Below are 24577 nucleotides of genomic sequence, written 5' to 3' on the forward strand. Positions count from 1 at the left end.
GGACAAAATAGAAGATAGGCAAACAAGGGAAGCAGGTAAGGATGAAGGGAAAGGGAAGATGAGGAGGGTAGACAAGATGGATCAGGAAGAGAAGCAAATTTTCAGGAAGGAAAAACTGGAAATTTGAGGGTGAGGAATTGGGAGGGGGTTAACAGCCATAGAAACGACCATGATTTTGGATGGGGGAACATGTTTGGGAACCATGTTTTCAGATGGGGGAACATGATGGGGAACCATGATTTTGGATGGGGGAACATGATGAGGAACCATGATTTTGAATGGGGGAACATGATGGGGGACCATGATTTTGGATGGGGGAACATGATGGGGGATCATGATTTTATCCCTCACCACCATGATATGAGATGGCGGTGAACAGCTAGCGTGATGGCCTGTAGGGGAGAATGAGATTGAAGATAATGTGTAAGTTGGTTCCAGATGTGGTAAAAGAGAGAAACAAATCAGTAGAGGTGAGCAGTGATTCTTGGTTTTTGGAGGTTCACCATAATGGGGTTGATGGTGGACTGTACGCACCCTCCAGAGACCTGGGGGTGGGGGGACAGAGCATGGATAGGACAAAGGGTGAAATAACAGAAATGAGGCGGCGGAAGACAGAGAGACCACCGACCTGTGATAGGAAAGTGATCGGCCTATCGATTCAGCTTCATCATGGGATATTCCATTAATATCGAAGGCCTTGGTTTCCATGGCATCAAGTTGAGCAAGGTGTGAAACAGGGGTGCCAGCTCAAAGGGGAGAGCAGTATTCCATCAAGTTGCTCTGTAAGGTTTCATAAGTAAGATGTGGTAGTTAGCCTGGTGTTGGCGCAGTGGTTAGGGCAGCGGCTTTGGATCCAAAAGGTCTTGAGTTCAAGCCCCGTTGGGCCACTGAATTAATACACCAGGGGGTTGACTCAGCCTGCCATCCTTCCGAGGTCGGTGAAATGAGCACCAGTGTACTGGGCCGGTGTATGCCCCGGTTAAAATAGGTGTACCATATCTCTGTGTCGTAAGAGGTGACCAGGGTTGCGTCAGGAAGGGCATCCGGCGTAAAACATGTGCCAAATCACTATGTGGATCATACGGATGATCCGCTGTGGCGACCCCTAACTGGAGCAGCCGAAAGAAGAAGAAGAAGAAGATGCAAGATGTGGTAGTTATGCCTTTGTGTGTTGCAGGACTTTCCACCATCACCTTTCATTTACAATCATCTACTATGATTTAATGTCTTTTCTTTGTTGAAACACATTCACTCGGATCGGATTATTGGATTCATTGCTTTTTGATACAAATTTGTTTTAACTGGTTAGTTTTATTTATAGTTTAACGATACTATTTTGTCAGCAACCATTCTTAGCTAATTTGTGCCATTCAAGTTTACCTGTGTGCTCATTAAATCAAGGCACCAAAATTAGCACGAGTTCACACTTTAGCTGGTGTTCTTGTCATGGGTATATATTTAAATAATAAGTGCTTGAAGTCCGACACATAGCATGGTGTGTTAGCGTTAGCCTTGCACCACATTTGTTGTGGTAATAAGCACACCACCGCACATGTCAAAACACAGCATATCATTTTGCAATCACCTCAACACAAGCTCCAGTTGTTGCTTCACACAGAGTGAGCAGAGAAAGATTTTGCACTCTGTTCAACCAGGATACAGCAAGACGTGTACTGCTCACCCATCTGACTGATGTGAAATAATGGTCTCTTCGGGGGAGGTGAGGGTTAAAAGACATTTAGAAGGATTAGTTGAGAGATGGAACTGTGGGAATGGATCAAAGGGAACTCAAAAATGTGAAATAACATAAGGTTAAATATAGAAGTGAAAATTAAGAGTGCCAAATTATGATAAAAAAATTTAATGAATGAAACGAAAGAATGTAATTCATTGTTCGAGATGTATCAGTGAAAAGGAAAATACAATACTGTACGAATCATTTAATTAATCAAATGTGTGTCCAACAGGATAGTTCAAAGGTAGCACACATAACTTTGAGCTGTCTACCCTGGCCCAATCGATGAACTGTCATTATTGACCTCATTATAAGCTGTCAGATTAGTACTTTGTAGGCCGGACATTGCATTGCAAAGTGTGCCATCCATTACATTGATGCTAACTACATCAGGTCTCCTGTCCATTCACATTAGTTGGTGGGTGTCAGAGATCCCATAGTATATTTTGTGAAGACTCGGTGAGTTATTTTTTGTCGACAAAGTCAAGGCTCATGAAAGAGCGAGAGCACTGAATTTATCAGGATGCAACAGAACAAAAGGAACAGGAGAAATGGGGTGAGGATGGGGTTGAGGAGTGTGGGGGGGGGGGGTGAATTTGGCATCCTGAATAAATGACAAATTTCTACAATGGCTCTCCTGACATTCCGCACTTATGCCAGAACCCATAATATGGGTTGAGGAAGGCCTTTGTCCTGCAGTGTACATATATATATATATAAATAAATAAATATATAAAGGTATATATATATATAAATATATATATAAATGTATATATATATATATATATATATATATATATATATATAAATATATAAATGTATATATATAAATGTATATACAGTACATAAAAAATATATAAATATATAAATGTATATATGATTGGCAAATGGATTTTAATGAAAGGAAATGTAAGGTGATGGGGATGAGCATAAGAACAATGAAAATAGAAACAAGAAAAAGCGCAATCAGAGATGGCAGACCCTCACCAGGACTTGTTTTGGGTGGTGTATTTTGCCTGGTGTTTGTATACTGGTGTGTTACGTAATTAATATAATAGTCATTACTAGAAATGCCACTTTAAAACTGCCGGCAATGATGACCGGGTACCAAAATGTCCCACTTTGATGCAACCACACTTTGATCGGACACTTGACCCATGACGTTTATTGTTATTGAATTGAATTCAGAATGGGATTAAAATAAATTCAATTCAAATCAAATGGAAGACCAAATAGGTGCAGTACTGCATTGGAGTCACTGGAAGGAACCCAAACAAGCAAAAAGCAAAGATGAAGTCATCAGAAGGAACCTGGATAGGACTCGCATTTCAGCTGCTACTCCTCTATCCTTAAACCCATCCAGGCACTGCCAAGTGAGCCTTCTTGGAAAAAAAAAATCAAAAACAACCTGAATCAAAAAATGAAATGATTCTGGCTGCCAGACCATGTGTCCGGTGAGGTTGAAAATTAAACACATGTATTCCCAATCACTACTAGATCATAGTTGTAACATTTCACGTCGATTGGTGCAGTGGTTCAAGAGGCAATTTAAGATTTTCGCTCAATCCAATGTGGCTGCCAGACTATGTGACCCATCAATTATTCATAGATACCCTGGCATCCCCAAGGCTTGGGGAACATTTGAGTGAAGTTTCCCGTCGACCTGACGAGTCGTTTGGGAGAAGATCTTTTACAGGTTATAAGGTAAATCCAATATGGCTTCCAAACCATGTGACTTATGACATCATATGTGTGAAAGTTCTGTTCCTCATGGATAGGCGGTCATACATGTAAAGTTTCATCTCGATTTATTCAGTTGTTTCAGTGTAGAAGATTTGTGAAGGTTTTTTTCATTTTTTTTAAAGCAATATGGCTGCTGAACCATGTGATGGATGACATCATCAATTTTTTTTCTGTGGACCAATTTATCCCTTGATGACCCTCAAAAATGTTCGGACCGAATATATGTAGCATTCTAAGTATGCAATTATAATGCCATAACAAAGGCACCTATGACATCATAAAAAAATCACATTTCACATGAGCAGTACATGCCATGTGTGGAGTTTCACTTTTTCCTTGGTGTAGTTTTGGAGAAACAGAGGCCAACGTTTTCTTTTTTCCCAACATGGCTGCCACACCACATTATCTATGATGTCATAATTATCATTAAAACATTCCACATGAATAGTCGCTCCTCTGGTGAAAATTTCGTCTCCATCCGACAAGTGGTTGCAGAGAAAAACACTCATGTTCTGTCACGGACAAACAAACAGACAAATGAAAAATCGCTGGTAGGGCAACACTTCCCACAACACAACGAAGCAGAACGGCACTTGGTAGAGTGCCTCCCTCCACCAGGCTGAACAGTTTATGTTTTGTATTCCATTGATGGGCAGGAACTGAACCAAAATCGAATCGGCTTGTTCTTGTCACCGAACCAACTCATCCACATAGTTTTGTCATAACTCGTCCACAACTTTTTGAGATATATATATATATATATACATATATATATATATATATATATATATATATATATATATATATATATATATATATATATATATATATACACACATACATATATATATATATATATATATATATATATATATATATATATATATATATTTAGTTTTTGGCCTGATCTCTCAATTTTATAAATCAGACATGTGTTGACCTTTCGACCTTAAAATTAATTGGTGGTTGAATTCATTGACCAGATATGCAAAATCCTGTTCAAATTTCAAGTCAATCAAACGAAAATTGAGGATTCGAGAAATTGCACCTAAGTTGTTGACTGTTGGCCTATGATGACCTTTTGGCATATGCTGACCTCACAAAAAGTTGTTTTTTTTGTACACAATGTCGAGGCTCACATGAGAGCTAAGAATGGTCATGTATTCAGTGAGCTGATGTGAAAAATCCTGTTCAAATTTCAAGTCAATTGGATGAAAATTGACAATTTAAAAATTTTCAGCCTGTGTTGACCATTTGGCCAATGTTGACCTCAAAAATCCTTCCATCCATTGGGACCATACTCTGTGCAGATTCTCTGTTGGTGCTGCCTCAGCAGTCTCCTTGTCTATTGGGCACAATCCTGGATGAGTCACCACCCCGACACAGGATACCAGCATGCTGGCACTCATTTTGCCGACCTCGGAAGGATGACAGGCAGAGTCAACCCCACCTGGTATTAATTCAACAAGAAGGATTTGAACTCAGGACCCGAGGGTCACAAGCTCACCACTCAAGCCATTAAGCCAACACCAGGCAGAAAGTTGGCCTCTGTTGACCTCAAAAGTAAAAATTGGTTGAATTCCCTAACCTGATCTGCAAATGCTCTTCAAATTTCAAGTCAGTCGGATGAAAATTGAGGATTTTAGAAATTGGAAAGCGTTGTTGACCTTTGGTATATTCACCTTTTGACCTGACAAATGAATAGGATTCTGTCGGACCACCAACTCCACCATTTGGTGAAGTTTCCTGAAGATCGGACAAAAATTGTGACCTGTAGGTGATTAAATATGAGTGGGCAAACAAATAAATGGAAGCGATCAACATACTTGTCCAATTTTGTTTTGTTTTTGTGAAGTAAGAGAGACAGACAGACAAACAGACCCAAATGCAATACCCTTTCCTCTGGCGAGGGTAATTATATGATGCAAGGGGCAGTCTTGGAGCATGTCACACAGGAGAAACATCTGGAGGTTGTTATATATAAGGAGGTAAGCAGACAGGACAATGACAGGTTCTAGTTGGTAAAGCAAACAGACAGGGTTTTCGGTTGCATTTGTAGGGGAATCAATTATAAATCAAAAGAGATGGTGTTAACACTGTATAGGAATTTAGTGAGGCCTCATCTTACACTAATAAAAGGCTGTGTGTGTGTGTGTGTGTGTGTGTGTGTGTGTGTGTGTGTGTGTGTGTGTGTGTGTGTGTGTGTGTGTGTGTGTGTGTGTGTGTGTGTGTGTGTGTGTGTGTGTGTGTGTGTGTGTGTGTGTGTGTGTGTGTGTGTGTGTGTGTGTGTGTGTGTGTGTGTGTGTGTGTGGGGGGTTTCAGAATGTGGAATGGAATCCTCCAAGGGCCGTCTCAATGTATCCACGTTCATTTTGGTGAAGGGTCACGATTCACGGACCAAGCTGTGAAGTTTTCTGTTTTCAAAGTTTTGTGCTGAGGGTTCTCTTGAGCATCGTTCCAGAGCCCAGGACGGCTTCCAACGGTAGTTCGTTTGTAGTAATATTCCCAGGGATGTTTTTAATATCTCTGTGAGGTTCTTCATCATCACTGGAACAACTTTGGCATTCTTCAACTTCCAGGATCTTTTCACTTCATTCTTGAGGTCTTAGTATTTGGTCATTTTCTTCATTTCTGCATTTTTAGTCCAAATCACCAGTATTAATACCTCAATTAGCAATGCCTTCTTCTCTTTTTTTGCACCTAAATATGATATCTGGTCGCAATGCTTTGTTTTCGATGTTCATGTCCGATGGGATCATTAGGTCGTACGTGAGCGGTACTTCAATGTTTTCAGTGATTGCTTTTGGTTCATTTTCCCCACAAATTTTCTGGAATTGCAGATGTGCTAGTGGATTACTTTACAAACGCTGTTGTGTTGTGTGTACAGCTGTTCTGACATGTTTCCCCCCCCCTCCCGTGTTCGGTCATTAAGCGTCACATGTCATTCTCTTTGCTCACCCCACCTCCACCCCTCACCTGTCTTTATTTTTTTCCTCCTCTCCCCAACCCTTTTCTCTCACGATGTCCCCTCCTCATAAAATGCAGCACTCTCCTCCCATACTTCAGTCGCTCTCCCGCTGTCTCTGCCTGTGTGCGTGTGCGTGTGCGTGTGTGTGTATGTGTGTGCCTCTCTCACTTTCTTGCACCCCTCCCTCCGGCAGTGAATAGCAACACCTGGTGAGCTGTCGCTCTCCCCACCTCCCCCCTACCTCCCCCCTACCTCCCCTAGCTTAATCCTTAATCCTCTCTGCCTGCCCTTCCCCCTCACACCCTACACCTGCTTCCTCTCTCTCCATCCATTCCCCCCTCCCCCATCCCCACTACTCCCACTTTATGGACCCGTCAGCAAAGCGACGGGTTGTATTTGTTAGTCTAGAATATTGTGTTCAGTTTTGCTCACCACACCTGAGGAAGAAGCTGCCTGCTAGAGAGATGGTTCAAACATAGAGCCACTAGACTAGATTGTTTCTTGGGCTTGCGAGATTAAGCTGAGGAGTGCCTGAAAGAGACAGGACTTTAAACATTAGAAAGGAAGTGATTATGAGGTAATCGAATGGAGATGTTTGAGGTAATGAAGGTTATAAACAAAATAAATGCCGAAGAGTTTTTTTTAGCAGAATGGAATGACAGGACCAGGGGCCACATTTTCGGAGTAAAGAAGAGGAGAGTGAAGACAGTAATAAAGCAGGTGTCTTTCACTCAGAGAGTAGTTAAGGCATCAAATTATCCCCCTGGAATGGTAGTGGCAGTAGAAACGGGAGATAAGTAAATGCTGGAATCAGCTATGTAACTACAAGGATTGGCGATAAAGGGGTACATAGATATTGGCAGGAACTGAGAGTCATGTATGCCACAATTAGTTGTTAGACATCAAAAATTCCATGGTGTAATTTGTAAAGGGTTGGCGAGCTATCGCCGGCACCACAGCTATACTCCAAATTCTTCCCTTCACTTACAGAGGGCATTGCATCTGTGGCACAGCTGTGCCCTCAGCCAATGATGCTCTCATGCAGCCTTGGGCTTCATACGGAAGAATAAAAAGATCAAAAAGTAAGTATCTTATCTGCGTTTCTTCCTTCCTTACCCCAAAACAATGTTTTGTCATCCCCCCTATCCGCCTCAAAAAAAACAAAAAGTGTAATAATTATTTTATAATTCTAAATCATCATAATAATAATAACAATAATGGTAATTTATTTTGATATATATATATATATATATATATATATATATATATATATATATATATATATATATATATATATCACCCTGGTGATGTCTGTGCTTGCCCCACTGCTCTCAACCCCACTCCTCTACCCTCACACCTACTCCCCCAGTAAATTAAAGCTGATAAACTGTTAGACTGAATTGATATGATGAATATGTAGAGCAGGCTTGATGAGCCAAATGGCCTCCTCTGGTGTTAAAGTATCCTTGTAAAATATGTTTTTGAAATCCTTCTTTTCTTTGGTTTTAGTTGAATAGTTATACGATCAAGTCTTAAAAAATTGGAACTTCAATATCTCAGAAATAGTATGATGTCCAATGGCTGCAAAGCCAGCTCAATGACCGATTAAATTGCAACATTAACTTAACCAGAAGCCAAATTCACTGAAAAATATAAGTAAACCAGTAGCTTGCAAAATGAGTGTAGTCCGTGACATCTTATAACAAAATATGAATTCAAACGATCACTTGACCAAGCTAATCTCACGCAAACAATTTTGCATTAAAATGGCGTGCAGGGTATGTTCATAAGCACTCAATTATTATGGGTTCAGTTTACAAATTCTGATCACATGACATCCAGAGAACATGAGTTTCGAAAAGATTTCAGATTGATTGACAGATGCTTTGTAAATACATGATGAACAGATTAGTTCACTAATAAATCCTCACCATATTGTTGTGTCACAGATCAGAGTAGTCGGTGTGTTCCAGATTTAAAATATTTAAGTAAATATTTTACCACATTCTTCCTGGAATGGTAACTTTTATTATTCCTACAATAGAGCAGATCTTGGTATTAATTAAATAATAAATATGAATGGAAACTTTATTCAGCAATTCACCCTGAATCCATCATGGGACATCTCGAGCTGCAGCTCGTGTTTTGACTTTGCTGCTATCATTCGTCATTCTCTCCTGAAATGCAATTCAGGGCCAGCTATTCCAAGAGATTTACTGAAGTGTGCTGAAGAATCTTGATAGTCTATTTGTTGATGGCAGTAACATCTCCCATTAGGACAATATGGTGCAAACCTGTGCTACAGAATGTAACACCTCGTATATTTATCCAACTTCCCAATTCCTGATTTCACTCTCTTGGAATCATGAATCTTTGCTTATCCAGAGCTGATAAAATTTCCATAACCACCATGACAAATTTGAAGCCCATGCTTCAGTGTGTTTAAGTTGTCAGCTGTGCTAAAAGTAGCCATACCCACATATCCTCTTACTCATAATTTGAAGCAGTGCATGTAAAACAAATGAAGAAATCTAAAATCAGAATGGGTTGTACTTATCTACAAGTATTCTGTTTCAATTAGTCATTCTGTTCTACTGTGCTGTTCGAGACTCATGGGTGGCTGGTTTTTACCACTTGTAACTCTACTCTGGTTTGAAGAATTACACACAGCAGATCAATGGACTCCATTTTCATATATTCAATAAATGCAATTTCTGAAAGCTTGAACGAATAAACATCCAAATAGAGATAAATAAATGGATGTATATAAAGATCAATAATTTCCATGGGAAATTAATAGGCATCATACATATCTATTCAGCTTACGTTGACATTTGTGTTGATGTAGATAAATGAAGCAATCAAGAGTTTAAAACATAAAAAACTGTTTTATTGACATAAATGTTGTTTGCAGTGTACTTACGTCAATATATTTTATCGGATAATGTTGGAGTGATAGAAAACGAAAAAAAAAGAAGGAATAGAAGAAAAAGGTTAAAAGAAAATGGCAAAGGCAAAGACAGAGAAAAGGGAAAAGCAAGGTGCTCCCCTGAATCTGGTTTTCTGTTAAGAAGCTATAATAACCTGTTCCGAAGTTGAGTTGGAGGTTGGAGTTTAACCACATGTTCTGCTGGAAGGCCAACGAGGGTGAGCACAGCCAGCTGCACATGAGGATTTGGCTGGCCAGCCTGGGGTAGTGAAAGGAAGGATGGGATTGGAAAGTGAATGAAGTGGAAATTTAAGAGTCAAAAATAGCAGAGAGCAAAATGGGAACAAAGGTTAACAAAAGAAAAGGAAGAAGAATGAATGGGGTAGTGGGAAAATACATACTCACATGTTAAGCAATAAGCTTTTTAACTGTATGGAGAATGCGACTCATAAAAGAGCTAAATGACAAATGGTAGAACGTTTACATCCTGGAAATGTATACAAGTCATCTACAAGTTGACGTAAGATAAGTGAACAAATGTTAGCAATAATAAATGATCTCAAGAAGAAAAAAACGGGGTTCACGCCAGATGTTGATGAGCCACTGGACTGGAGGGAAGAGCGGTTTGGATTGACAATTCTAAAGCTGTAAAGTTTTACTGGGATGGCTTGGAATTGAACGTTAGAGAAAGGGATCACATAAAGGTGATTCTTTTTGGATAAATGTTGAAGATTGCAATTCAAACAATTTATGCAATCGGGAATGCAATAAGATACAGCAACTCTTTAATGATTTATGGGAAATTCTGTCAGGGATATATGAAAAAAATCCGGAATATGGGGAAAAAAAACAAAGAAACACAAAATATGGGTTCAAACGAAATAAAGATTTTAAAGGATATATTTTTTTAATTATTTATGAGGAGTGAACAACTGTTATTGCAAATAGGTATGACTGGTATAATAGGTCATTGCCCTTGTAACTCAGGGCAGGTTGGAATCAGAGGTTTTGTCAACTGAAAATTTACAAATGAATGTTAACTGCCATGGGAAGCAAAATAAAGCTGACACTTGGGCGTTTCTGGTTGACTGCCTTACTTTTTTAAGCATTGTGATATCACCATACATAAGCAGAATACATACATATTCTGACATCACGATCACACTCATACAGTTATGTTTAATCGGAGTACTTGGTAAATTTTCACAGCAAATTAGTCATAAAATCATTGACTGATGAATCATGAGAGACGATCAATGTGGACATGGTAACAATAGAAATGAAGCGCATTCCATAGAAGTACGTCATGACTAATTAAAAAATTAATAATCATAATAATACCATTCCTTTCGTACTCTAAATGCATGTAGGGCTGCCAAGACAGTTTAATTGGCAAGGAGTACAGTCCTGGGCAGGTCGCCACTCCGACACAAGTTACCCCGAATGGTTATTACCCTAGAACACTGGTACTCATTCTGCCAACCTCAAAAGGATGACAGGCTGAGTCAACCCCACCTGGTGTTCATTCAACGGTTTAAAAATAAAAAGGGGGTTGAACTCAGGTGTTAATTTTAACCTGATGTTAATTCAACCTAAGCAAGCCACCTTGACCACAAAGCCAACACTCGGCTTAAATAAGAAATTCAGACTGGAAGAATAGCTCAGGGAGTGAGTCTGCTTGTAATAGGATAATTTCTGGCAGCAATTGGATCTGTTGTCTGGTGCATTCCCAACCAGAGGAGAAGTTTATCATTTGGAGATTTTAGCAGGTTTCCTGTGTTTGACATTGACATTGAATGACTCATGTGGTCATGGTAAATAATTCAAGAGTAAACAGTTGGCTCAGCACCCTCTTTAAAAAAAATTTGTATATAAAATCAAGGTTCTTGGAAGAGCTAAGCCACAGAATGGATCAGGACACAAACAGAACAAAAGGAATGACAAAAAGGCAGAGAGACGGGGAAATGCCAACAGTAGGGTAGGCTTGAGACAAAATATATGGAGATGGACAAATAAGAGATGTGGGTAAGAATGAGGGGTAGGGTAGGACAAGATGGACACAGAAACAAAATCTCAAAAAAAACTGGAAATTTGGGGTAAGGGAGCTCAGTTTAACGGGGGTAGAAAAGGTCATGGCTTTGGTTGGGGAATTATCTGAGATGGTGATGAACAACAGTGTTGAAGACCTGGATGGAAGAATGACACTGAAGAGAATGTGGAAGTTGGTTCCGCAAGGCAGGAAAAAAGGTACCAAATGAGTGGAGGTAAGCAGTGATTCTGGATTTTGGGAGTTTCTACAGAAGGGGGTTGCTGGTGGGCCACATGCATCCTGCAGTAAACTGAGGGGGGGGAGGGGGAGGGGAGACAAAGCACAGAGAGGGCAGAGGGTGCAAGAACAGAAAAGTGCTGGAAGAAGATATAGAGACAACTGACCTGTCTGCAGAGTGATAGGCCCACTGATATATAATTGAAGGCCTTTGTTTATGCAGCATCGAGCTGTGCAAGGTGCGAAGCAGGAACACCAGCCCAGAAGTGAGAGAACTACTCTATCATGCTGCAGATGAAGGCCTTTGAAGTGGATAAGAGTTCAGGTGTGCCAAGGAAGAACTTTGCATGGTGGAGGATTTCTAGTCTGCGGCTGGCTTTGAAGACCAACTTTGAAATGTGGTTCACCCAGTAACATCATGAGACCCAGAAGTTTGAGTGACTGAACTTCTTCAAGAGGATTGTTAAGAAAGTAGATGGGAGGGATTTTACAGAACTGCATTCAATTTAAAGCAATATACAACTTTACCGTTCCCCAAGGTCACCCAAATGAACTGAGTTTGGCGACGGCATGTACAGCAAGCAGTGGGATGGAATACGTATCTTGCCTTTATAAGGGATTATTTATATTGAGCATGGGGAGAAAGGTGGACGAGACATGCAAATTGGAGCAAACCAAGCGAGTTAACAGACAAAAAGGACAGATGTGGGGATTCACAAACTTATACACACGTTTAAATAAATAACAATCCTAACCCCACAAGGCACCACAAACCAGTCTTGTGAAACAAAGGGAGCACACAGGTGAGGACTTCCTATGGCATGATGCTGAGTGGTGTGCAGGCCGATGGCGCTGCTCGGGAACAGGAATTAAGGATGCATTGGAGGCAAGGGAATGTGAGGCTGTGTTCACGTCTCCAGAGAGTAATCTTCCCCATCCCGATGACAAAGCACAGTGGAAGATGAAGAGAGCTGGAGATGAAGAGAGCCAGAGAGATGAAGAGAGAGGAAGAAAACAATAATTTTTCCTCAAAAAGTCCCACTTCAACTCTATTCCATGCACATGTGCAGAGTCAGCCCTCATGGACTCTATTTTTCTCCACAGCAGGTTCTTTGGCCTACCCTCCATAATCTGGGACTGCCTTCGCGTGTGACAGGTCCCGGCATTGGATGCCCACTACTTGTAGGAGGTGCCACCCTCCGGGCCATCCTGCTCCACAGGGTGGCCGCAATAATGAAGCATTTATCCCCTCTTAGATGCCCTACAGCAGGCTACGCCACCATGATTTCTTGTGCACCAGCTAAACAGATCACAACTTATCCTTTTGAAGCGCTTCCATTGTTCCTCGTCGCCGAAAGTCCTCACTTGACCCTGCCTGCTAAAGAGAGGGTTTTACGCATACCATCTTCTCCAAACTCTTCTGTCGATAAAATTGCAGATTATATACATGTATGTATGTATATATATATATATATATATATATATATATATATATATATATATATATATATATATATATATATATATATATACACATAAATTTCCAGCACAAAACGAATGGAAGATGTTGCCCTCTGGGAAGTCGCTTATTTTGTTCAAAGCCAAACATTGCATGTTCACATCTCAAATCGAGCACCTAATAGACATTTAAAGAGGCTGTGCCTGTAATGTTAATCACCCCAAAACAGCAATTAGTTATTCAAGCAATTAATCAACTAATTATCTTTCTGGTTAATTCCTTTCTGCTTACAAAGACAAACCATTCTGTTTGAAATAATTCACCTTCCAGTATTCAACCATTTGAGACCAACATGAAATGTAAATTTTTTATCTGTAAATTATGACCATTAAAAATTAGATCCATCTGAAACTGCTATCCAATGGAGTGCCAGCAGGAGACGCAACACAGTGGAGCACCATTTCCTGGAGGAATTGTAATGATGACATTTATTTTAATACATGGATGGTATGTAATCAAAAGTTACCATACAATAAGTTCAGCCCTTTCTTTGGTACCACAGAGACGTTCCAAATCTCCTATTTTGGTCGGACCATCTCTCATCATTGTCACATTTTATGATTTCATGAGATTTTATGAATGGTAAACAACTAGCAAGTTTAGATCATATATTATATTTAAAATACCATTGAACAACCTTATAACCTTGAATGAACAGTGCAGAGGCTTGTTTGTGGAGTGACAAATCGATTGAATGGATAAACTCTCATTTGTTTATTGCTGTGATGTCCTGCCTTAGAAGGAAGTGAGATAAAAAAAAAAGTGCGCAATGCATACAATTTGATTAATCATCGAGTTTCAAAGCGGAGTAGGCATATTGCCTTGATGAAAAATTGCAGATGTAGGAAAAGTATGTAAGATTCCAAAATTGTATCAAAGGACTCATCAAATAAAGTCCTTGACCGCTGCATTCACAATCTGTGTAAAACGAAGATTCACAATTGGCAAAAATCCAGCAATTGCGTGGAATGTGACTCCTTGTGTTTCATTCGAATTGTGGATTCAACTTCACACTCAAAGCAATTGAACAAAAACAGATAACTTAAACTACAATATTTTAAAATAAATATCCTCGAAGCAGTCAAAATGAATTGTCTACTCTTGAGGATTAATTTAACATGCTAATGAGGCAGACATTAAAAATATTAATCAGCAATACTTGAAACGCCAATATGCTGAGACAAGAGCATGTGTATAGGTCACTACTGTCCATCACATTAAGGCCTAAGTCACATTTGCTCTACGGCGAGGATACGGCAGCCGTACGCCCTCTGAATTGACAGAAACGTGCGGCGGCCGCAGAGTTTCTGCGGTGGCTTCAGGGTGGCCCTACGCCGTTTGGCTATATTTTACAGGTCGTAAGGTCGCCGTGGAATTATAACGCGGAGTTATAACTTTTTTCATTTCTACGTTTGCCGTAGCAATTCGACAAGCCGAAAAAAAAACTGGTAAAAAAAAAAAAAATAATTAACCCATTCGTTACCGTCCGTTTGGCCACACGTTCGCCTTAGGGTCCCCTGCGGTTGCCTTGCGGGCACCTTGAGGCTACCTTGCGTCTGCCTTGAAAATTATATGGCCGCCACAGGGCCCCCTTAAGGTCACCGTGCGACATCAAATCAAAGACCGTACGGCAACCCCACGTTTTCGGTCTCCACAATTTCTAAGACCTAAGGCCTAAGTCACATTTGCTCTACGGCGAGGATACGGCGGCCGTACGCCCTCTGAATTGACAGAAACGTGCGGCGGCCGCAGAGTTTCTGAGGTGGCCTCAGGGTGGCCCTACGCCGTATGGCTATATTTTACAGGCCGTAAGGTCGCCGTGGAATTATAACGCGGAGTTATAACTTTTTTAATTTCTACGTTCGCCGTAGCAATTCAACATGCTGAAAAAAAAACTGGTAAAAAAAAAAAATTAACCCATTCGTTACCGTCCGTCTGGCTGCACGTTCGCCAGGGCCTCCTGCGGTCGCCTTGCGGGCACCTTGCGTCTGCCTTGAAAATTCTATGGCCGCCGCAGGAACGCCCTAAGGTCACTGTGCGACATCAAATCAATGACCGCACGGCAACCCCACGTTTTCGGTCTCCACAATTTATAAATACGCCGTGCAGCTCCCCGAAAAATAAAAACATATGTGACTGCTACATTGTGTGACCGTGGAAATACTGCGGCCGCCGTATAATTGCTCGTGGCCATAGATTTTGGAGACCCCACGGCCGCCGTGGCAAATGTGACCTTGGCCTAAGTTATCTTCAGTGGCGTTGTAACCACATAGAGCTCTGCCTTTAGCAACCACCCCTCCTGTTCCTGTGCCACAAAATAACCCTTTTCCTGAATCTTTATGGTTTCAGAAATCATACCTGGTTTTGTGAGTTAATGGAGCTATTTCTGCCAATATATTTGTGCATATTTCACACAATATCTTTAAAGATTCATGTCATCTCCACGTCCTGCTTTCATAAAGCTTTATGGATGATAACTACTCAGGTTATACTATATATATATATATATATATATATATATATATATATATATATATATATATATATATATATATATATATATATATATATATATATATATATATATATATATATTGTTGTGGTTGACGAAATTCGCAAACCACCATTCAGGTCCCGTAGGTGAGATATCTCTGTAAGTATATGTGTAGTTAGCCCAAACCCGTTGTTTAGAAGGAATAAATGTCATTCATTCGGGCTGCGACCCTTTTAGATAGCCGTTTTTCTTTTACTATCTTTATTTTGGACCAACCGCCATTACTACCACCACAACCACCACCAACCGCATCTCGACAACCACAGCCACCTTCTCCAGTACCGCCTTCACAACATCCACCTTCTCCACAACCGCTTTCACACACCAACCACCAACCGCAACGCCGCTTCACAACAACAGCAACGCCAACAGCCACGACCTTTACCGTCACAACTCGCCCTCGCAACCATCGCATCACCGCCATTCCCGCGCCGCTTGTGGGCCGATACTGGACTCGTACAGGGCGCGCACCGAGCAGCGGGTGCAAAAACACCAGCCTTTCCGAGAAATCGGATCAAGAATGATTCACGCCCACTTCTGTTCCGTCCTATCAGCGAACGTGGGGCGATTTGGCCCCGCGTCCAGGCGCGTCGGAGTATAATCGCTATATGCAGATTCGCGGATCAAGAATGATTCACGCCCACTTTTCCTCTGTCCAATGGGGAGCGTGGCTCCGCCCCCGAGCCGTTCCTGATCCAAAAATCTGCATATGATTTCTCCTGTCGCACTATAAAGCGCCGAGCGCGGAGCGAATCAGGCAGTTGGGAGCAGTTGGGAAGAGTTGAAGAGTTGAGCAGTTGGGAAGAGTTGAAGAGTTGAGAAGAGGAAAGAGTTGGAGAGTTGTGACGGCGGCGAAATCAGTCGAGAGAGTGTCTGTCGGGGTCCGGAGAGGCTGGAGAAGCCAAGAAGCTTTGTGGAGGTCGGCGCTCGTGTCAGAGTCGGGGAGCTGCGGAGAGGGGAGGCCGGTAACGCGGTCGAGGTCGCAGTGGCGTCGCTCGTCGCGGGACCCAAGCCAGCCAGATATCCTCACCCCCCCCCCCCCACGAGCATCAACAACCCCCCCCTGTTTCCCCCCGCGCTGAGATAGTGTGAGAAGGGGGCCCCGTTCCCACCCCATTCCAGGCAGTGCCAGCGAGGCCCGCGGAGTCAGGGCGCCGCCGCCATTTTGTGGCTCATCACCAGACGGGTAGGCTCGACGCGGTTTCGGCCCCAGGCCCGTCTGCCCCCTTGTCGATGAGGGTGGCCCCTTTTTCTTTTGCTTTGGAGTATATGTGTTGTCGGCGCCGTCTGTGAAGTAAAACTGCATAAGTGTTGCCGTGTGCTTGGTAGTCGGTAGTAGATCTGCATTGTCTCTTTTGTTGCATTTGCTTTTTGTGCAGAATTGTCGTGTTACTTTTACATTTGCTTTTGGTGCATAATTGTATATGTGTGCTTTCCGTTTGCCGCGGAATAAATGTGCTTTATGTTGAACTGTTTCTCCCGTTTCGCTTCGTCTTTTCTCTAATTGAATCTCCATCTTACTTCACGTAAAGGGTTGGTCGTGGGCTAAATACGCCCGATAATTAATCGGAACCGTCGAGGTTGACGATAACACCGCTTGGTTATCCCGATAGTACGGAACGGGTCGCTTAAAGTGGCCCGTGTCCGAAGTCGACCTGCGGCGAGGTGCGATCGCCCGGTCTACCCTCCGTGTGGGTACTTAGGTAGGTCGAATTTGGCGAACAACCCTATCCCACGCGGGGGGCCGATTGGCACGATCGTGGTGAGGCCGAAAGGCCCACCCGTGACTAGTTCCCGGCGTTAGTCCGAGAGGGTCACGACGGGATTGTCCGTCCGGTGGGCGACATGCCGCGATTCGAGTTACGTGGCCGCCCGCACGCCGGCGGGCGCGAATCCGCAACAATATATATATATATATATATATATATATATATATATATATATATATATATATATATATATATATATATATATATATATATATATATATATATATATATATATATACATACATATACATATATGAGCAAATACAACCCATTGTTTCACTGTTGGGTGGAAAAGGAGGGGAGCAAGGGAGGGGTGGGGAAGTGAGGGAGGGGTGAGAAAGAGGTGAGGAAAGGGGAACTAAGAAGTGCGGGAGTGTGAGGAAGGGGGAGAGAGTGTGGAAAGGGGTGGTGGTGGGGTGGGGGGAGCGAGGCTTCACCATCATGAAGGGAAGGGAAGGCAGCATAATGGGAATGGAAGGTTGTACAAGAGCCAGGGAAGAAAGACAGATGGAAGAATACATCACAGAATCTCTTTGCACTGGGGGGCAGAGAAACATGCACCAGCCAATCCCAAAATCCAAACTCAAAACGTTTTCGATTTCCAAAAAGAAAACAAAAATCCTAATTTTGAGTCAGAAAGCATTGGTTGCAATCAACCCGGAAATGGTTTTCCGCCGTGCTTTGCGATTGACTCAAGTCCGCCCTGACCTGAACATGAAGCACGCCCTGAGCTATCCCATTACGTCTGTTCCAACATCTATCTTTCATGAAGATGGAGCTCCACGGAAGAACACCAAAGCAGAACTCAGGCATATTCTCGAGGGCCTAGTCGATGAAGAGCACAAAAACACTGCCAGTGATAACCAACATCGCAGCGTGTACATCGGGGATGCTATGGCTGAACTCCATATCCTGGGTGGAAATGGTGGTACATTTGGTATCTTGGCACAGTGTTACCTAAACCAGTTGCCTCATTGCATCAAAACACACCACACCCTCATCGACGTCCACGACCAAGATGATGTCAACTCTGTGAAGACAGAGGAAAGAACGAGACGCCTGCTGTTGCTGTTGGATCCCGAAGCTACCAAGTCATTGCTGGACGCCCAGTACCACAATGGATGAAATTCATGGCTCGATTGTCAAACAAATGCACCTTGACACACTTCATCTGTAGTCACGCCACGCAACATGCACCAGCAGCAAAATAACTTTCAGATCACCAAGAAAAGCGGATCTATTTGGCTGGTGGCTTCTCTGATGGTTCGCTTACAGCATCCCTTTCATCTGCAGGAATGTATCATGACAGTCAACTCGCATCAATGCAGGAAGAGGCAGATTCTCGGATATATCTTCATGTGAAGCATGCTGATGATGTGTTCAGATGTAACAATGTGCGTGGGTCCATTACAATCAAATCCACAGACACTGATGTGCTTATCTTAGCAGTCCACTACTTTCCACAGTTGCGGGACACTGCTGAAATATGGATAGACAAAAGAACATCAGCAGGATGCAAGCTTATCGCGGTCCATCAGATATGTTACAGCTTGCTTCCAGAAATGTGTACCCGGCTTCCTGCGTTTCATGCCCTGACAGGATGTGACTCTGTATCAGCATTCTTCGGCTATGGTAAAAAGAAAGCATGGAAAGCTATGAAGACACTGCATCTTCAGAATAATGGTCCACACCTCGAAGTCCTCGCAACTGACGATCTCCAGGAGGCAGTGGCTGCTTCAAGACATTTAGTCAGTGCCATGTATGATTCTCAAGGGAAATATATGGATGCACACACAAATTTGAATGATCTTCGGGAGAAACTCGGAGCGACCAAAGATGTTCCAGTGCATAAGTTGCCTCCGTCCGAACCAGCTTTTCTCGAACATGTGAAGAGATCCGTTCACCAAACCCGAGTATGGATGAATGCCCACCTGGCAAATCCAGAAATTCCCACACCAGAGGGTCGTGGATGGTACAGAGGAGAAGGTGTGCTGCATCCCACATTGTTTGATGGACCCACATCAGCGGAGATGTTAGATGGTCTTGTGTGTTCATGCCGTGGTAGTGAACCATGTACCAACAGCTGCAGCTGCTCACAAGACAGTTTGCCTTGCACTAACGAGTGCATGTGTGCCACCAGTGACAGGCAGTGTGGCAACGGACTGTCACATGGTGACCAAAATGACACGGACAGTGGTGGTTGAACATATCGAGGACACTCGCTAAAAATATATGTTTTAGTTCATTTCTCGTAGAACAATGTGTATTGGTGTAACATAGAGTTATCACATCACTTGTGCAAACTTCAGTCACTATATCATATAATTTGCTAGTACAAATTTGCTTCAAAATATTCTCATTATATTGATATGGTAAACTGAACACATATAATATAAAGGAAAAATTTGACAATTGGCAGATGTTTGTTTCTATAGTTGATGATTTTCGAAGCTAGCGGTCCGGAAATTACATCTTTTTTTTCTATTAAAAGCACTCAAATGTACATATATTTATCTAGAAGTATTCCATTAAGTAACTAGTAGTATTCCCCTGTTCTTTCTGTAGATTTCAATACCAATCATGTAAAAATAGGGCGCATTGCTTTTTAGTTCTGGCTAATTCACTGATTTTCGGAAATGGTCAAAATTTTCTAATGGGAGTATCCTTCAGTCCTGCACCTGTAGGCCATCAGCTGTAAGCTGTATCGTGCAATTTCGTTCCACTCATCGGGGGGGTGGACAAAACCTTGATAATATGATAGTATATATCCAAATACATACGTATCCAAAAATTCTCCACTCAAATATCTGCAGTTATTGTGTATTTTCATCTTGAAAATCGATGCATTCGCGCGCTCTTTCATTTGAATTTTCTCCACACGGATCACGTGACCACTCGACAGCCAATAGACGCTCCCCCATGCATTATTCACCAGGACAATGGAACGAACGAAGAAGTCAAACGTTTTACGTCTGTAAGATGGGATAAATGGATAGAAAGTGTCAACAAATGGCTCGTCTTAGACGGTCACGAACGATGTTTAGCCGAGAGTGCCGGCGCGGGAGGAATAACTTCGATCATGGGCGGATTGTACCCGGAGTTCCGGTGGAAAGATTTCAAGCTAACCCCCCCCCCCTTCAAGTTACCTCCTGGTAATCTGGAATTGATTTCAAGTTCCCCCCTACGATTTCAGATTACCCCCCTCAAAACATTTATTTTTGAATGTTTATTTACAAAAAAATAGTAATTTAATTGATATTGAAAACTAATTAGGGAAAAACCATTGACCACGTGACCGCCTTTAAAGAGTTTGCAATTAATTTTGATTTTATTATGAATTTTTTATTTTAATATTGTTATTAATTTAAATCAGTATTTCTCATACAGTTATAGTTTTTGCCACATTTTTATGAAATCCTTATTTGATATAGTTGATACAAATAGACATACTGGTTTATCTTTTAAACCAACTCGGCCGATACTTACAATTATGGAAACAACGCAATAAAATCAATGTATAAGAAAGGCAATGAAAACAGCTTATTTTTAATTCACAATTTCGTTGTGGTCGTATGGCAGCTTAGCTGCCGGGGTAGCTCTCATTTCTTGAAGCCACGACTGTGTCGCTGATGCAGTGCCCCTCTACCAGTACACAAACTGGAACTGGTACTCATTTCGCCGACCTCGGAAGGATGACGGGCTGAGTCAAACCCACGGTGCATTAATTCAGCGGCCGACGGGGCTTGAACTCAGGACCCTAGGATCGCAAGCCACCACCTTAACCACCACTCAGGACACTAGGATCCCAAGCCACCACCTTAACCACTACTCAGGACTCTAGGATCCCAACCCGCCACCCTAACCTCTACTCAGGACTCTAGGATCCCAAGCCACCACCCTAACCACTACTCAGGACCCTAGGATCCAAAGCCACTACCCTAACCACTACTCAGAAACCTAGGATCCCAAGCCACCACCCTAACCACTACTCAGGACCCTAGGATCCCAAGCCACCACCCTAACCACAACTCAGGACCAGAGGATCCCAAGTCGCCACCCTAACACTGAGCCAACACCAGGCTACACACTCAGCCTGTCATCCTTCCGAGGTCGGCGAAATGAGTACCAGTTCCAGTGTGTGTACTGGTAGAGGGGCACTGCATCAGCGACACAGTCGTGGCTTCAAGAAATGAGAGCTACCCCGGCAGCTAAGCTGCAATACGACCACAACAGAATTGTGAATTAAAAATAAGCTGTTTTCATTGCCTTTCTTATACATTGATTTTATTGCGTTTCCATAATTGTAAGTATCGGCCGAGTTGGTTTAAAAGATAAACCAGTATGTCTATTTGTATCAACTATATCAAATAAGGATTTCATAGAAATGTGTCAAAAACTATAACTGTATGAGAAATACTGATTTCAATTAATAACAATATTAAAATAAAAAATTCATAATAAAATCAAAATTAATTGCAAACTCTTTAAAGGCGGTCACGTGGTCAATGGTTTTTCCCTAATTAGTTTTCAATATCAATTAAATCACTATTTTTTGGAAATAAACATACATAAATAAATGTTTTGAGGGGGGTAATCTGAAATCGGAGGGGGGAGGACGAAATCGATTTCAAGCTACCCCCGGGGGTAACTTGAAATCAATTTCAGATTACCGGGAGGTAACTTGTAAGGGGGGGGTAGCTTGAAAGGGGGGTAGTTTGAAATCTTTCCACCGGCACTCCAGGTACAATCGGCCCATGATCGAAGTTATTCCTCCCGCGCCGGCACTCTCGGCTAAACGTCGTTCGTGACCGTCTAAGACGAGCCATTTGTTGACACTTTCTCTCCATTTATCCCATCTTTCAGACGTAAAACGTTTGACTTCTTCGTTCGCTCCATTGTCCTGGTGAATAATACACGGGGGAGCGTCTATTGGCTGTCGAGTGGTCACGTGATCCGTGTGGAGAAAATTCAAATGAAAGAGCGCGGCGAATGCATCGATTTTCAGGATGAAAATACACAACAACTGCAGATATTTGAGTGGAGAACTTTTGGATACGTATGTATTTGGATATATACTCATCATATTATCAAGGTTTTGTCTACCCCCCCCCCCCCGATGAGTGGAACGAAACTCGATTTTCAGGCACTTTCTGAGCCATGGCTGATGGCCTACTGTCGCCTCGTGCGGTCTGGTCGAGCTTGTCCGGTGGTGGGACTCGAACTCACCGCCACAACGCAGCACCAAGCACCAGGGACAAGGGAACGAGCGATGGTCGCCAGCCAGCACGAAGGCGGACGAGGCGAGAGATGATGAGGTGACCGGCGATCAAGTCCGGAGGCTTTCCCTGATCAGGCGACACCAGGTGAGGCAGATCCAGACCGTCAGACCGAACGTGCCGATCACTCTGGCTCTCTTGAGGTGGGAGCTGTTTCTTTCCTCGCCACTCGCCTCCTGATTGGACGGTTGCCTCGTGTGATTCGCTGGCCGTCCCTCATTGGACAGGCCCATGTGGCGTATTGGCATTCGCGTGCAAAGCACAATGCGGAGAGCGTTGTGGGGGCGTGGAGGAGTGGTGATGGTAGTCACGTGTCTGCAGAGCATATAGCTGTTCGCGTCCGCTGGAGGCTTGTGGTAGTCTACAGTAGTGTACATCCGGACACGCAATAAACAGAGTTACGGCAACCCTCACGACTCTATGTGCCTCAGTGCTCTCCGGACATTACAGCCCACGGTAGGTGGGGCAACTCCCACCTTTCTGGGGCGGAGTCGGAGCTGAGGCGATTGTAGCTCCATCTACCTCCTCACCTAAGGCGACATGCGTAATGGCGACGGTGGGGCGAGGCGACAGTGCGCTGCTGTTGTTGTTGTAGTTGATGTATAAATTCTAACTATAAAATAACTCGTAGCGCACACACAAAATTCCCATTAGACAGACGGAAGGATTCTAACTATAAACACATACTTATCGAAATAACTAAGCTGAGGGACTGCTGTCTGTGTGCAAATGGCTTCCAGATTCGTAACAATACTACCCGTCGCTTCGCTGACAGGAATATTAAGGGAGGGGGGAGTAAGAAGGAGGGGAGGGAGAGAGGAGGGAGAGAGACCGAGGAGGGTTGGGAGAGCGAGGAAGGAGTTGGGAGTGAGGAAGGATGGGGAAGTGAGGATGGAGGGGTGAGTTTGGGAGTGTTGTGGAGCGAGGAGGGGTTGTGGAAGGGAAGGCAGTGTGTGGAGAGGGTCCATCCAGATATAACCACCATCCGGACATAACCACCATCCAGACATAACCACCATCCGGACATAACCATTGTCCAGACATAACCACCATCCGGACATAACCATTGTCCAGATACATTTGCTGATAACCACCATCCGGATACATGCTGAGATAACTACCATCCAGGCATAATTACTGTCCAGTTACGTCAAGAGAAGACAGCATGAGGGGAGGGTCCGTCCGGACAAAACCACTGTCTGATGACAGGTATAGTAAGGGGGGGAGAGGGGTGGAGGAACAAGGAAGTAAGGGAACCAAGGAGGGGTGGCGGGAGGAAGGAGGGGGAGCAAGGAAAGGTGGGGTGTGAGGAGGGTTGAGGGAGAGAGAGGAGGGGTGGGGGAAAGGAAGCAGCATGAAGAGAGGGGAAAGGAAGGCAGCATGAAGAGAGGGGAAAGAAGTGTGAGAGGAGCAGAGGGCAAGGGAAGGCAGTGTGAGGAGAGGGCAAGGTAAGGCAGTGTGAGGAGAGGGCAAGGTAAGGCAGTGTGAGTGGAGGGTCCATCCTGAAATAGCCACCGTCCAGACATGTATGGAGATAACCACCGTATGGACAAAGAAGACAAGGATGAAGAAGACATGGACAAAGGATGAAGAAGAAGAAGAAGAAGAAGAAGAAGAAGAAGAAGAAGAAGAAGAAGAGAAAAAGAACACTGCCTGGGGCCATTCACATTGTCCTGAAACAAGGAAAACCTCTTCACAGGACCACTGGTGGGGGTGACTAGGTCAGGTCGGAAAAAAAAACAGACAAATTTTTCCCACCTCCAAAGTTATGACTACTCTTCATTGGGCTCCTACCTATTGACCTGCCTCGCGAGGTAA

At 43.0% G+C, this 24577-nt stretch overlaps 1 protein-coding gene across 10 annotated transcripts in view; it reads right to left on the bottom strand.

Moving 5' to 3' along the window:
- The window catches only part of LOC147030532 (inactive dipeptidyl peptidase 10-like), a 780352-nt gene that overhangs the window by 143726 nt on the left and 612049 nt on the right, over window positions 1-24577 (bottom strand). For all 10 annotated transcript variants that reach the window (XR_015056434.1, XR_015056435.1, XM_085874668.1 and 7 more), the window contains 2 exons: window positions 9531-9634; window positions 1586-1709 (listed from right to left, as the gene is read on the bottom strand). Coding sequence is in view for 8 of the 10 variants with exons in the window: in XM_085874668.1 (XP_085730794.1) it covers window positions 1586-1709; window positions 9531-9634 (228 nt within the window). In the remaining 2 variants the exon portion in view is untranslated. The remainder of the gene's footprint in view (window positions 1-1585; window positions 1710-9530; window positions 9635-24577) is intronic.

Source organism: Eptatretus burgeri, chromosome 3, assembly GCF_056783735.1.
Source record: "Eptatretus burgeri isolate ZD-2024b chromosome 3, Ebu_testis_v1, whole genome shotgun sequence".
In the NCBI taxonomy this organism is placed as follows: Eukaryota; Metazoa; Chordata; class Myxini; order Myxiniformes; family Myxinidae; genus Eptatretus; species Eptatretus burgeri.